This window comes from Megalobrama amblycephala, linkage group LG23 (assembly GCF_018812025.1).
Source record: "Megalobrama amblycephala isolate DHTTF-2021 linkage group LG23, ASM1881202v1, whole genome shotgun sequence".
Taxonomy (NCBI): Eukaryota; Metazoa; Chordata; class Actinopteri; order Cypriniformes; family Xenocyprididae; genus Megalobrama; species Megalobrama amblycephala.
In genome coordinates this window covers 4,782,252-4,795,982 of record NC_063066.1, presented here as the reverse complement: position 1 = coordinate 4,795,982, position 13,731 = coordinate 4,782,252, and the positions used below count along the sequence as shown (strand labels likewise).

General features: G+C 38.0%; 1 protein-coding gene across 1 annotated transcript; it reads left to right on the top strand.

Annotated features, from left to right (window-relative positions):
• The first annotated feature begins 1,154 nt into the window (after positions 1-1,154).
• LOC125259459 (matrin-3-like) lies at positions 1,155-12,272 on the top strand. The gene is made up of 21 exons (XM_048177095.1): positions 1,155-1,304; positions 3,940-4,838; positions 5,261-5,322; positions 6,281-6,319; positions 6,412-6,515; positions 6,629-6,687; positions 6,838-6,954; positions 7,069-7,194; positions 7,268-7,429; positions 7,674-7,798; positions 7,885-8,446; positions 8,993-9,113; positions 9,298-9,317; positions 9,438-9,560; positions 9,764-9,892; positions 9,982-10,104; positions 10,178-10,308; positions 10,413-10,710; positions 11,245-11,398; positions 11,643-11,758; positions 11,923-12,272. Exons 2-21 carry the CDS (start codon positions 4,071-4,073, stop codon positions 11,974-11,976), a joined length of 3,393 nt encoding a protein of 1,130 aa, XP_048033052.1. The 5' UTR covers positions 1,155-1,304; positions 3,940-4,070; the 3' UTR covers positions 11,977-12,272.
• The last annotated feature ends 1,459 nt before the right edge of the window (positions 12,273-13,731 follow it).

The following is a 13,731-nucleotide window of genomic DNA, read 5'->3' as shown; positions in this document are numbered from 1 at the left end:
ATTGTGCCAAGTGTAAAGTTTGGTGGTGCGGGGTTGTTTTTCAGGGGTTGGACTTGGCCCCTTAGTTCCAGTGAAAGGAACTCTTAATGCTTCAGCATACCAAGTAGGGCTGCACGATTAATCGCATGCTTTTGTCATGCGTGTCTCGTCAGTAAAGCCGGTTCTGTGATTAGCGGTAAATGTCCATCACCTGCTTTCAAATGGAGTGGCACTTAATATACAGAGCCGTAGTTCGCGGACAAGCTACGCAATATCGCGTTCGTAATCGAAAGCGATTCATCTGCGATTATGAACACGATATTGCGTAGCTTGTCCGCGAACTACGGCTCTGTATATTAAGTGCCGCTCCATTTGAAAGCAGGTGATGGACATTTACCGCTAATCACAGAACCGGCTTTACTGACGAGACACGCATGACAATCTCGTGCAATTAATCGTGCAGCCCTAATACCAAGACATTTTGGACAATTTCATGCTCCCAACTTTGTGAGAACAGTTTGGGGAAGTCCCCTTCCTGTTCCAACATGACTGCGCACCAGTGCACAAAGCAAGGTCCATACAGATATGGATGAGCGAGTTTGGTGTGGAGGAACAGAGTTCTGACCTCAACCCGACAGAACACCTTTGGGATGAATTAGAGCGGTGACTGCGAGCCAGGCCTTCTCACCAACATCACTGCCTGCCTTCACAAATGCACTTCTAGAACAATGGTCAAAAATTCCCATAAACGCACTCCTAAACCTTGTGGAAAGCCTTCCCAGAAGAGTTGAGGCTGTTATAGCTGCAAAGGTGGGCCAACTCCATATTAAACTGATTAAGAATGGGATGACATTAAAGTTCATGTGCACGTAAAGGCAGGCATTCCAAAACGTTTGGCAATATGGTGTATATGTGTATATGTATATAGGTGTATGTGTTAAGAATACTGCATTTTCTTCATTGTTTTGAATACTGTTTAAATAAATACATCAGAGGACCGCAAAAACTTTACAAGCTGGACAGGCTGGGCACTTACGCAGTACAGATGAGGCCAACTGAAATAAATATTGCATGCAGCTCTTGTTTGGTCACCTCTGGTGCAAATTATTCTCACCTGAAAACAAATTGTACTGATAAACACCTATATTATTATTATTATTAGGGCTTTTATTTTGAAATTCACATCGGAAGTGAAATGCTGTTTGGTGATCATTTCCTGCTTCACGCTGCGCGCTGTTGCCCGAGCGGTAGGTCACGTTTCACTTCGTGCGACGTAAAAAAAAAAAACTTAAACCCGAAGCTTGGGAACAACAAGAAGGAAAAATGTAAGTAACAACTCATTAAAATAAAATAAAACATGTTATATCACTTGTGTTTTAAGTACAGACTATAATAAACCCGAGCTGCAGATTTGTAAATATTAGATAACTGTTGCCCTTTAGGCCTTGTTGTGCACAATTGTTTCTTTGCCTTGTTTTAGCATCACACTTCGTCCATGTGTTGTGTTTAATGCGGCTTTTTTTATTGGAATTAAACGTCTGTTTCATAAATATTCGCCTAAATAAAGTATTACACACCAATCTGCTATTAAATTAAGTCGATTGTCCTTAAGTGTGATGAATGTTATCACAGCATCAGTTAACCTCGGATTCAACGGACATTATTTAAAGCTGTAAAAAACGTCGTGTTTATGTGGTTTGGGATATTTCTTAAGCATCTGGAAGGTTCCTGTCCAAAATATTTTCTGCATTTCCTTCTTCTGCACTGAAACTGGATAGTAGTGCCATTGCCATGTCTGCACCTTTCTTATAGTTTTAAATGCACATTTCTGCTTAGTAATATATATTCATAATATAATATGTTCAAGTTGTTAGCACTGACTTGCACTGTTTTCTTTACTAATGCATATTATTTTATGCATATAATTTCAAACTAAATCAGTCTTCTTGATACAGTCTTGTCATTCTGCAAGTTATGCCATAAAACATTCAAATCTTATCTGCTGTAGTAACTTTAATGCCTTGCATCATAGTGTTTGTACTCTTCCACCGTTCTTTCTGGTCTTGTCATCAATTTGTATTTCGTTACTGCTCAGAATGCTTTAACCATAAGTTACTCTCACATAGCCAAACCTTGCTCCATAGCAGCTTTCTTTGGCCAATGTACATGTAAGCAACCAATCCCAGTTCGTTTTGTTCAGCGTCATGTTTAGGGGTGTGAAAATGTAAAGTTGATGTTCATACAGTAACAGACCAGCGTGCATCTAATAAATGATTCATTCAAGAACGTTGTGCAAATTTATTGACTTTGTTCTGAGAATTTCAAATCGGGCTTGGAAAATAATACTCTTCCCATATCCCATCGTCAAACAAGTTAAAAAACTCTCTTCTTTCCAACTAAGCGCCTCCAAAATTCTTGGATGTCTTTTAAAGAGTCTATGCCGTGAAATTCGTACTTTTGAAAATCCAGCATTTAGTTGATCCAGATAAGCACTCATTGTCACAGTTGTGTACGCAAAGGCTTTCTTCTTCCTTGAGGGAGTTTGGCGTCACAATGGCTTTGTTTCCATGCAGACCATTAACGAACGCCACTTTAAAACTCCCAAAGTGTTTCCCTTTTTGTGTGCCTGATACATCAGTTTAGCCAACAATCCCTGGGCATGATGACTGAGACTACATGCAGACCCACTTGCACAATGGACTCTTTCCACTTTTCACATTTGGAGTTTTTCAGCGGCCTTGTTTCCAGAAGCACTTTTCCTTGAGGGATATTTTTTTTTAAAGTCTTTGTTAACTGTGTTTATGCGATGTTCTTCAACTCGAAGATAAAAACATTATGCAACAAAATTAACAATCTCCAGTGGGTGCTATGCAGTGATATATGGCTGGAACTGTATTGCTTTTTTATAATTATGATGTAAAAAAAAAAAAAAAAAAAACATTTCTATTAAACTTTGCATTTTGGACTAGTGAATTCTGAGTTCGGTTTAAATGCTGTTCTTAGTAAATTTCCTGTCCATGTGAAACTTGTTCATTCATACATACTGTCCATCCAAACGTATGCTTTCTCTGTGATTCAGTTTTTGTTTTTTTTACATTTTCATTATTTGATAACTAATTGGTATATTTTGGTATATCTGCACGGGCTGCATGGTAGCCTGTTTTATACACTTTTCTCAGAATGTCATTTCAGCTTTCCGAAAACAACGTTATCCAAAAACAGCGATGACAAACTTTTGCATCATTTTTCTTCTGAATAAAACAGTTAAAAAATAAGTAGCTTGTCAAGAGTGACAACATTGTCTATATTTTTCTATTTTCTACCATTTTTATATAGTCTTTTCCATTATGACCACCACAATTTCAAGTCAGTTAATGTGTTTAAAATTTCACTTTTCTTTGGATGAAGATACAAATCTTGTTCAGATAACCCTATGCTCTCTTTGCACCCTTCACTTGAGCCCGACTATTGGCTTGTCTGTTGTCAAGATGTCTTGATGCCAAATTATTTTTGCAGTTAAGCACTAAAGTTGATTACTTTATTTCGGTTAATTTTTTTGTTCATTGATTTCAGTTTTGTAGTTTTCTGTCATACAGTACAACTTAAACGCATGAACACTATCTCTTTGGTTCTCTCCTGACCAAGAAACTGCAATCCTTTCCCGTCTTTTCCATTTAAGGATCTAAATTTGATTCAGACTCTTTTTTTCCCTTCAAAGCTCAGTTGAACTTTCCCATTAAAATATACTTATTGCTCTTCATGGTACTTGTAAATCTTCATTTTATGGTCAATTTGGTCAGTGTACCAATCTGTCCGTTTGTACCTTTGTCATTGTAAATAATGTTTACTTCTGTTACTTGCATTGTATGGATTTGTGGAGCTCACTGTCTTGCTTTCTTATGCCATTGCTAACCATTTCGTGAGCATGTTAGAAATCATTGCTCCATTGTGTTTCTGCAGACCTGTTTCATTCTGGAGGAGCTTCTTTTCTCGATCCAGGCTTAAATTGACGGATTGTTTTTCTGGGGACTTTTTGATTCGATTTGTTCTTCTCCTTTTCCACTCGTCCAAAGCGCTGTCATTTCAAAGCCATGTCCCAGAAACTGACCGGTGATGATGCTCAGAAAGGTTTTGCTGTAGGCCGTGGGCTTTTGGCTGCCGCTGAGACTTTGAATTTTAGTATGGGCGACACTCACTCGGACCCCTACGGCTCATCTTCCCAATCACATAGTGGCATGTCTGGCCTGGGTGGAGGGGAGGGAAAAGACCACGACTCTCAGCTGCACCGCCGAGCGGGCAGCCACATTAGCAATACCATGAAACTGTTTGCCAGCCTAGGTCTGTCGCCGACTGATCTGGATGCACTGGCACAGGTTCCAGAGGAGAACATCAGCGTGGAGACCTTGCCCCATCTTATAATGCAACTTAAGAACCGCAAGATGGAATCCGGCCGCCGCATTGCTGGTGATCTGCCGAATCTTTCTTCAGAGACTTCATACAGAGGCGGCCGAGATGATTGGGGTGACATGCAGGGCGGACGGTTGGACCGATCCAGCGGGCAGGCTCAAAGCCGCTCGCAAGGTGACTTCGGTTATACTTCCATGCAAGAAACATCTGGTCGAGGGTACGACATGTTAGATTACAGGAGCGGTAGCGACAGAGACCGCCAATATTCTGAGCTTTCCCGTGACTCCTACCGCAGCCTCGGCATGTCAGCATCATCAGCATCTGACGACCGGTTCATGCAGAGAAGAATGGGCACTCCGTCTCAGAGAAAAGTGCAGGATTTCTTGGGAGTCATGCCCCTCATGTTTCCCCATGTGTGCTCTCTTTGTGATTTTGATGTTCACTCTGTCATGGTGAGTAATTCAAGCAGCTTGCCTCCTGCACACACACTTCCTTTCTTGAGTCCTACTTGTTCAGTAGACCATCTTTAAACATCATTTGTTGCATTTAAATCAATACCTTAGTTTTGCTCAGTATCAAACTTGTGTAAGAAAAATGGCCCTAAATCTCATTGGATGTCTGTAGTATTCACTGTTGTTAGCTGTATTTCTGACTTGTTCTTTATGTTTGGTTCCAGTTAGGACAGTTAGTATCTAAAACTCATTTCAGATTCATTACAGTACTCATTTGAAGATTGCATTCGTAGCCAGGAAAGGGTAGCTTGTCGAGTTAGCTTTGATCCAGTATGTCAAGGCTTTGAATTGATTTAGATTTCACAGCCATGTTTTTTTTATATATTAAGGATACTTCTTAACTCTCCCTTGTGTTTGTAAAGGAATGGACTCAACACACAACTGGGATTCGTCACTCTGAAAACCGCAAACTCCTTCTGCAAATGTAAGTAGACAAACTATGGAAGCTTGTTTCCGCCACGGAAATAATAAAAAAAAAAAAGAAAAGATAATTGCGAATCTTTCTCACAATTTTTTCTCAAAATTGCAAGTTTATATCATGCAATTCTGCGAAAAGTCATCTCCCATTCACCACTATAGAAGCTTACACAACTATGAAAACTTCTGCTCCTAAGAACCCCGGAAATGTGAAAAAGGTTTTTTTTTATTTTTTTTATTTCCACCGAAATTACCCAGAAATTACCCCCCCCCCAGTCTAAAGTACCATGAAGATAGTCTAGTGACATAGGACTGCACGTGACTTTCCAGTTCCCGCTGGATTTCGTCCTCCGCATATAAGCTTAATAAAACCTGAACCTCATCGTCAGTCCATCGGTTGTATTTTTTAAACTCCATTGTTGATTTGAATAGCAAACAACTCTTACTGCATGCACCACAACAGACTTTAAAAAACAACGGTTGAAATAAAATGCTGCATGAACTCAACCAATCAGCATGTTCAACGCCCAAATCCCACCCCCCGAAAGTTCCGGAACTTTGGAAAAGTACTACCTAGTGACCATGGACTTTCTAGGGGGAATTTTTTTTTACCCAGAACTTCATTTAGACCCTGGTTCCTGCGGTCGAAACACAAGGAGTACCACCCCAAAGTTCTTAGTTCCTGCGGTGGAAACGCAGCTTACGATGAACCTTTTTAGGTGTTAAATGTAGTCTTTATTCTATTTCTAACCTGAAGTTACAGTTGAAAAGCAAAAATGAAGAACATGACTAATTTGATATATAACCTCAGATAATTATCCTAGTGCATTAAAAATTTACTATATAGGATCTCTAGACATAGTTGCTAATTTGTGCAGTTGCCGTCTTTGAATTTGTCATTCAAGTGTTCAACACTTTAGATCTCTGCCGTTCAAAAACTAAAAACTCCTTCCTGTTGTTTACAGGTACCCGGACTGGGATCCTCAAATGCCCTCTAATCGCATGTATGTTACTGGGTTTTTTTTTTTTTTTTTTTAAATACTGCTTTTTACAAGCATCTGTATAGAAATGCATATTAAAAACGAATTCCTTTCAGGTCGACATCCCTTTCCCTGGACACAAAGAGTCGTTCAGATGGATTGCTGGGAGCAGCTCCAATTGGTGGTGGTCTACAGAGAACAGGGATGAGCTCTAACTGGGGTAATACATCTGTGAGAGGATGTAGTCTGGTTAACATTAACACCGATTTTTCCAGTTTCTTACGGTGAAGCTGCTTAATTTAAATGTCACAATTTTTAAACAACTTTTTTTAGGGTCTGATTCAAGTATGGGAATGACAAGTAAAATGACGTCATATTCAGCAGCACCCAAGGTAATAATGCACTAAAAGTGATCTGTTTTTGTTAAAATTGTTCCATCAGTTCTGTTGCATTGAAATGATACCTGCAATTAAAATAATATCTTTAGTTTGAGTGGATGGATATATCTTGGTGCTTGCACTCATGAATTGTTTTTATTTTAGATAAGAAGTAGGGTGGTTGTGGCAAAATACGAAAGAAAACCAATGTCAACAAACAGCCTGTTTGCCTTGGCAAAACCCTTTGGCACCATCTGTGAGCATCTAATACTGAAGAACAAGGTAGTGCCTGTACCTATATGATCAGTCATTCAAGACAAAAAGTCATGACGGTATAATTTTTCCTCAATTTGGAATATGAATGTTCATAATTGGTATATATTCTCTCTCTCAAAGGCTTTCCTGGAACTGCAGACTCATGATGAGGCTTTGGCCATGGCTAATTATTACCAGCGTAAACCGGCCATTTTGCATGGGAAAGAGATACACATTTATTTGTCAAAAGAACTGATGCAAATTGAGGTAAGATGAGGGGAAAAAAGGGTATACATAAGTTAAATCGGCTCAATTAAGCTTATTTGCTTTATCTCTACAGAAAAGTGGAAGGCCGGGCAGAGACATTAGGCCTCTGAAGAGAGGAGTCAGCCAGGTGGTGTTTTTCTCCAATTTACCACGAGGCAGTGACAAGAAAATGGAGCTTCTCACAATAGCTCGTAGATTTGGCACTGTTGAGAAACATCTCTTTCTAAATGATGAAGTAAGTTATAAATGCAGCATTTTTCCAGAAGATACATTTTAAAATGTTATGTTTCATAGATAAAGCTGGGTAATACAGCTAAGTTATCTCAGTAATTTTAACAGCTATCTCAATAGTAATAAATTGTACCCTTTTTTTTTTTTTTTTTTTTTTTTAATATAAAAAAGAATCATAATTTTGATCCAAAAAACTATATATTGTGTATATTTGACCCTCAACCTTTTTAAAAAAACAAAAAAAACAGGCATTTGTTCAAATGGGCAATGCTGAGGATGCAGAGATGTTGGTGAAGTACTACACTGTCAATCCATTGACTATCAATGGAAGATCCATTCGTCTGAACATCTGCACAAAGTATAAGACTCTAACGTAAGTTGTCCTTTCTATCCAGAGAAACTAATGATATCTTTAGAAAGAAAACAAAACCAAATGTGCTATACATGTTGATGTTCCAGGGTCCCACCTGGAAAGGGCGACCAAGGAAGGGAAGAACCTACCCGTAAGCGCAGCAGTAGCAGCGGCTCCACCAGCAGAACTGGTGATAAACCTTCATCAAAGAATCAAAGGTCATCTACTTCCAAAGCCAAAGAGAGCTCTGATGAGAAAGAAGAGGAACCAAAGCCTGAGGAAGCAGAGGCCATGGGCGACGGGTCAGGGGATGAAGCTGTTATGGAAGCACGTGATGGAGATGAAGAAGGTTTTGATGAAGATCCATCTCCAGATGATGTTGACCTATCCTGTGATCCAGAGCAAACCAGTGAACAAGCACCAGATATTGATGATTCCAACATAGAGGAAGAGGAGGATCCTGAAGCACAGCAAGCCAGAGATGGCTCCAGCGATGAGACCACAGAGAACCAAAAAGACTCTGGTGAAAAACAGGAAGAGACTCAGCCGGAGGAACCTGCAACATCTGAGGCTGAGCAGGAGAACACAGATGAGCTTCCTAAAGACCTCGAGGAACAGAATGATGACCAACCTGAAGATGAGGGTGCTGAAGAGGACGATGAAGAGCAGGCAAGAGCTTTTGCACATCATCTGAAAGGCCACTGCGCAATCCTTTCTTAAAACTGATAGTTCACTGAAAAATGTAAATGATCATTTACTTACCCTCATGATAACAGAAGATATTTTAAAGAATGTGCATGTGGATCTTTTCCACACAATGAAAGCATACAGTGACCAGAAGCTGTCAAGTTCCAAAAAGTGCATCGTAAAAAAATCACGTTAAATTTATGGTAAAAAAAAAACTGTCCACTGCGGTTGCCAAAAATTTAATGTAAAAACTGACAATGTTTCTGGTTTTACAGGATGGCATATTGGTGCCTGTATATTTTACAAGTTCTAAACGTATATTACATTATGTGATATAATATTAATGTACCAATATACAAAAATCTGCCTTTACCTTACCATGTCATGTAGGGGCCTCTGGGAATGTCCTTTTACTGGTTTTCACCATAAATTATATAGGAATTAATAGTATTTACAGTAAAATGACACAATTCATTTATAATTTTTCACTGTCTTAGTTAACCAATAACTATCTGTATATGCTTCTAGGACAGTCAAAATGAAAATGACTTTCCTGAGAACATGGATGAGTTTGTTACTCTTGATGAGCTAGCAGAGGAGGAGGATGGCGAGAGGCAAGACTCAAAGTCCAAAGCTAAAAGCACATCAGGTAAAACCCTTGAGCAATCTCAATGGTTTTAGCAGTGATCCTTCTTTGGATTGAGTTGACAGTGTTAAATAATAAAGGTTAAAATCATATTGTTGTTGATAAACTACAAAGTCATTGGCTTTTGGCTTTTCCTCCCAAAAGTCAGTCGGTTTAATAATGCCTTTCTTCATCTTGTATGTTTCAGGAAGCTCCAGTGATGGTGGAGTAAGTCACTTATTTCTTGGGCACTTTAGAATGCATTAAAATAGTTTACAACTAATGTCTGTCGCTGTGCATTGATTTTATTGATTGTATTAAATATTAATGTGTGTTTTGGAATTGTAGGGATTGAGAGTTGTGAATGTTGTTGGGTTTAAACGTGGCTACGGTTATCTAGATGAAGTCCTTAATCTTGCCAAGCCATTTGGTAAAGTGGTGCGGCACCTGGTCTTGGACGTGAGGCCTGAGGTAACAGCTCTCGGATATACAGCAGCTTTACTGTAGATATCCACACAGATTTCTGATGATAGACCACTTATTAATGTATCTATAAATGTTTATTATCAATTTACAAGCTTCATTTATTAATTTATTGCCATTTGTCCAGTGGTCCATATATGTCAGTTGTAAATCGAATTCTCAGAGATGTTTGTGGTTGTGCTTTGTGTTAGGCCTTTCTGGAGTTCTCCAATGAACAAGAGGCAAGAGCAATGGTTAGTTTCTACAGTGGAAATGTCTTACCATCTGTGTGTGGAAAACCTGTTAAGGTTTTTCATTCACACACATATGCAACCATCCAGGTAAGACTTGGGCTTTTTAACTTGCCATGAATAAAGTGTGAGTCTAAAAGAAGCAGAATCTAATGCCTATATTTGTGCAACATCTACAGAGTGGCAGAGTTATCTACGTTGGTAATGTTCCACCCTTCAAAGGCTCAGATGCTTCACTTCTGAAAATCGCAGAACCATTTGGAAAAATCAGAAGATATTTTCTGAATCCATTGCGCAATGAGGTAAATATAAAATGGGACTGTTTCTGTTGGGATTTACAAGGACAAACTAAATTATATTTGTATGTTTGCTCAGTGTTTCATTGAGATGGAAAGAGGGGAAGATGCTGAGAAAATGGCAGAGGCCTACAAGGAAAATCGACCTAAATTTGAAGGCAAACGACTGGTTGTCTACATAAGCAGGAAATATAAGCAGCTCAAACGTGGGTGAGTTGGACATTCAGATTATTTATTTATTAATGGGGAAAATAAAAAATGGCTTTCCAAAGAATGTTACATGGCATCTGTTTGACAATATTATAATCTCACAGACAAAGACCTCCAACCCCAGAACCCGAGGATAAACGGCCACTCAAGAGAGAACGCTCCGGAGAGGATGAGGCCCAGAGGAGCTCCTCTGGCAAAAGTAAGGACAAAAAAGAAGAAGAACCTTCTGTCAAGAAGATCAAAGTGGATGAGCCTGTTGCTGATAAAACTGAGGAGATGGAGAGTCAGGAAGAGAAGGAAAGCCAAAATGTTTCAGCAGAAACCGTTCCTGAGGAAAAGCAAGAGCAAGAGGAGGAACAAAGCAAAGACACATCAGAGCTCCAGAATATAGAGAAGGAAGCTGTGAGTGACCCAGTTATTCTTGTTCATATCATGAATTGGATGGGGGTAGCATACTTATGTTGGTGTTGTTAGCAATATGGTGTTGTTTTAAAACAATACTGCTACTCAAATATCATCTATCAGAATTTTCCAACTACTGATTCTTCTTTATCATCAGTAGAAAAGAAAGATGTCCAGATATAAGTGAATGAAAAGTTCAAACTTCAGAGATCTCTGGCACAAAGTAATACATACACCAGCGTCTGAATTCGCTCACTTGATTTTGCTCCCTCCTTAATATATGTAACATAGCAAACAGTGAATAAGAAAACTTTCACTCCGCTCTTCTAGGTGTTTATGAGAATTGTAATTTGCGACATGTTTGCACTATAAGCGGAAGCTCTGTGAGCCACAGCGAGAGGAATGTGGAGAAACAAACAAACAAACAAATAAATTTGATATTCTTCTAAGTAGTCTACTAGTTGGAGTGTTTTAGAACTATGTCTCACTGCTAACTGGATATACTTGATTTATCCACTGCTTTCCTTTAACCAGGAGCCTGAAGATGAAGAAACTGTTGATTCTCCCACTGTTGTGTCAGAGAAGAGTGTGAAGACTGAGGAAAAAAACATTACAGCAGCATCGTCTGAAACAAAGCTTGAAACTAGCCATTCTACTCTAGAGCCATATGATCCTAATGTCCCAGTGGGTAAGATGGCTTTGATTTTTGCTAAGAAATAAATTTGACATGACGGAGATATTAATTTCACAACATACTAAAGAAAGTTTGTATTGAACAGATGTTAAGTTTGGCTTGCTAAAAAATTCTAAAATGTTTTATAAAAGCGATGCACCCCGACTAAGGAAATATTTCATTATTTCATAACTTGTGCAATGTATTCATGATTGCTTGAAAGAAGTCTCATTAATGAATCTCGTTTAACCTGTTTCAGGTGTGGAGTTTGTGAAGATGGGGTACTACTGCAGAGTCTGCTTCCTGTTTTACTCTAATGAGGAAACTGCAAAGAAAATTCACTGCAGTAGCCAAGCACACTACGATAAACTTAAGGTGAGATTTTTCCCTCGTCTGTCCTTCATCATGTTTTCACAACAGGATGTATTTATGTATTATATATTATGGCTTCACTTACAACTTTTAGCATTACCATGTTGACATTTTTGTTGTTGTTCAATATATGTTTTTTGAAACAAATGTTGTTTTCTTCTTATCAGAAATATTTGGAAAAGGAGAAAGCCAAAGCACAGAGTAACGGGACGAAGAAATGAACCATTGATGCTGGAACATCTGTTAATATGTCCATGATGTCCCTGTGTTTGCATTTTCTTGTGTTTATCTCCTTTGTTCAGTATGTTTAAGTTTTTTCTAAAAAAAAGAAAAGAAAAAAGGTTAGATTGAGGTATTGCTTCTTTTAATGTAGTAATGAACGCTGGTGTATTCATAAGAAATTCCTTGCTGTTCTGACATAGCGATTTAGATGTGAAGTTTAACACATTTTATGCCTTAATTGCTACTATTGTTTTTGGTTTTTCTTTCTTTTATTAAACTTTCAGCATTCCTCATACTCTGCCTAACTGTTTTTAATCATTTTTTCTCTTTATTTTGTATTCTGCAAAATGAGAATCTATTCATTGCCCCTTGTTTAATGTAATAAATCAGTCCTAACCAGCGTTTTACAGTAAAACTGCATAAATATGAGTGAATGTCTGCTATATAGTCTCAGAAGACTTGGAATGTAGTGCAGAAAAAAAATCTTTGATGCCTTTCCAATGGTTAAAGAAATTGTAATTTTTGATTTAATGGAATGGAACTTCAATATACAAACAGTGCTGCAAACTTTTGATGAGTGGTATTGACAAATTTCAAGATTTGATTCATGAGCTTGCGATTCAATTTTGGTGAATTTTGATTCAATATCTATAAATTTGTATACATGGATATAGTATGTTAATTTTTCTCAAGGAAAAAAACTAATGTTGTAAACTACACAGGGAACCCTGTCAGTTGGTACATTATTGAAGATTAATTAAAGGGTTAGTTCAAGCAAAAATGAAAATTCTGTCATTTATTACTCACCCTCATGCTGTTCCACACCCCTAAGACCTTCGTTAATCTTCGGAACACAAATTAAGATCTTTTAGTTGAAATCCGATGGCTCAGTGAGGCCTGCATAGCCAGCAATGACATTTCCTCTATCAAGATCCATAAAGGTACTAAAAGTACATTGGCATCTGTTTGATACAGCTGATTCATAACGCTCCGAAGCTTCATGAAGCAGTGTTTTGAAATCGGCCATCACTATATAAGTAGTTTTTTTTTTTTTTTTTTTTTGGCGCACCAAAAATATTCTCGTCGCTTTATAATATTAATATTGAACCACTGTACTCACATGAACTGATTTAAATATGTTTTTAGTACCTTTATGGATCTTGAGAGTTTGAATGGCTTAGCTCTTAATAGAGGCCTCACTGAGCCTTCGGATTTCAGCAAAAATATCTTCATTTGTATTGCATTCCGAAGATGAACGAAGGTGAACGAAGAGTGAGTAATAAATGACAGAATTTTCATTTTTGGGTGAACTAACCCTTTAATAACTGATTTGTATACAATTACATATGAAGCCATTTTATAATAACGTTATAAAATTTAGCCTAATGGTATTACAGTACAAGTGTAATATAGTGGCTTTTTTGTGCAATGATCGCGCAAACGATTGGTTGATGTTTTCAAGGCCTTACCTCGTGCACAGATTATGTATATTAATATTATTAGTGCACCTAATAAATAGTCTTTTATCAGTTAGTAAAGACCGTTTCAAGTAATATTGCAAAAATGTATAAAACAAAACATCCTCTTTAGCACCTTTAATTCGTGTTTATTTTGTACTGTAACTAGTAGTAAAGATGAAGAGACGATCACGTGCGTTACCTCTCCTTGAACTCAGGCGCTACCGTTAACCGTCACGCCAAATTAAGAGTGCCAAAACGGTATTTGTTTGAATTTCGTAATAAAACTTACATAAT

What these genes read in the sequence shown, in the direction of transcription:
- LOC125259459 (XM_048177095.1), top strand. Translation starts at nt 4,071, where the DNA reads ATGTCCCAGAAACTGACCGGTGATGATGCTCAGAAAGGTTTTGCTGTA. An exon ending in CAAAGCTAAAAGCACATCAG is followed by an intron (nt 9,114 to 9,297) that starts GTAAAACCCTTG and finishes TGTATGTTTCAG; the next exon opens with GAAGCTCCAGTGATGGTGGA. An exon ending in TATAAGCAGCTCAAACGTGG is followed by an intron (nt 10,309 to 10,412) that starts GTGAGTTGGACA and finishes ATAATCTCACAG; the next exon opens with ACAAAGACCTCCAACCCCAG.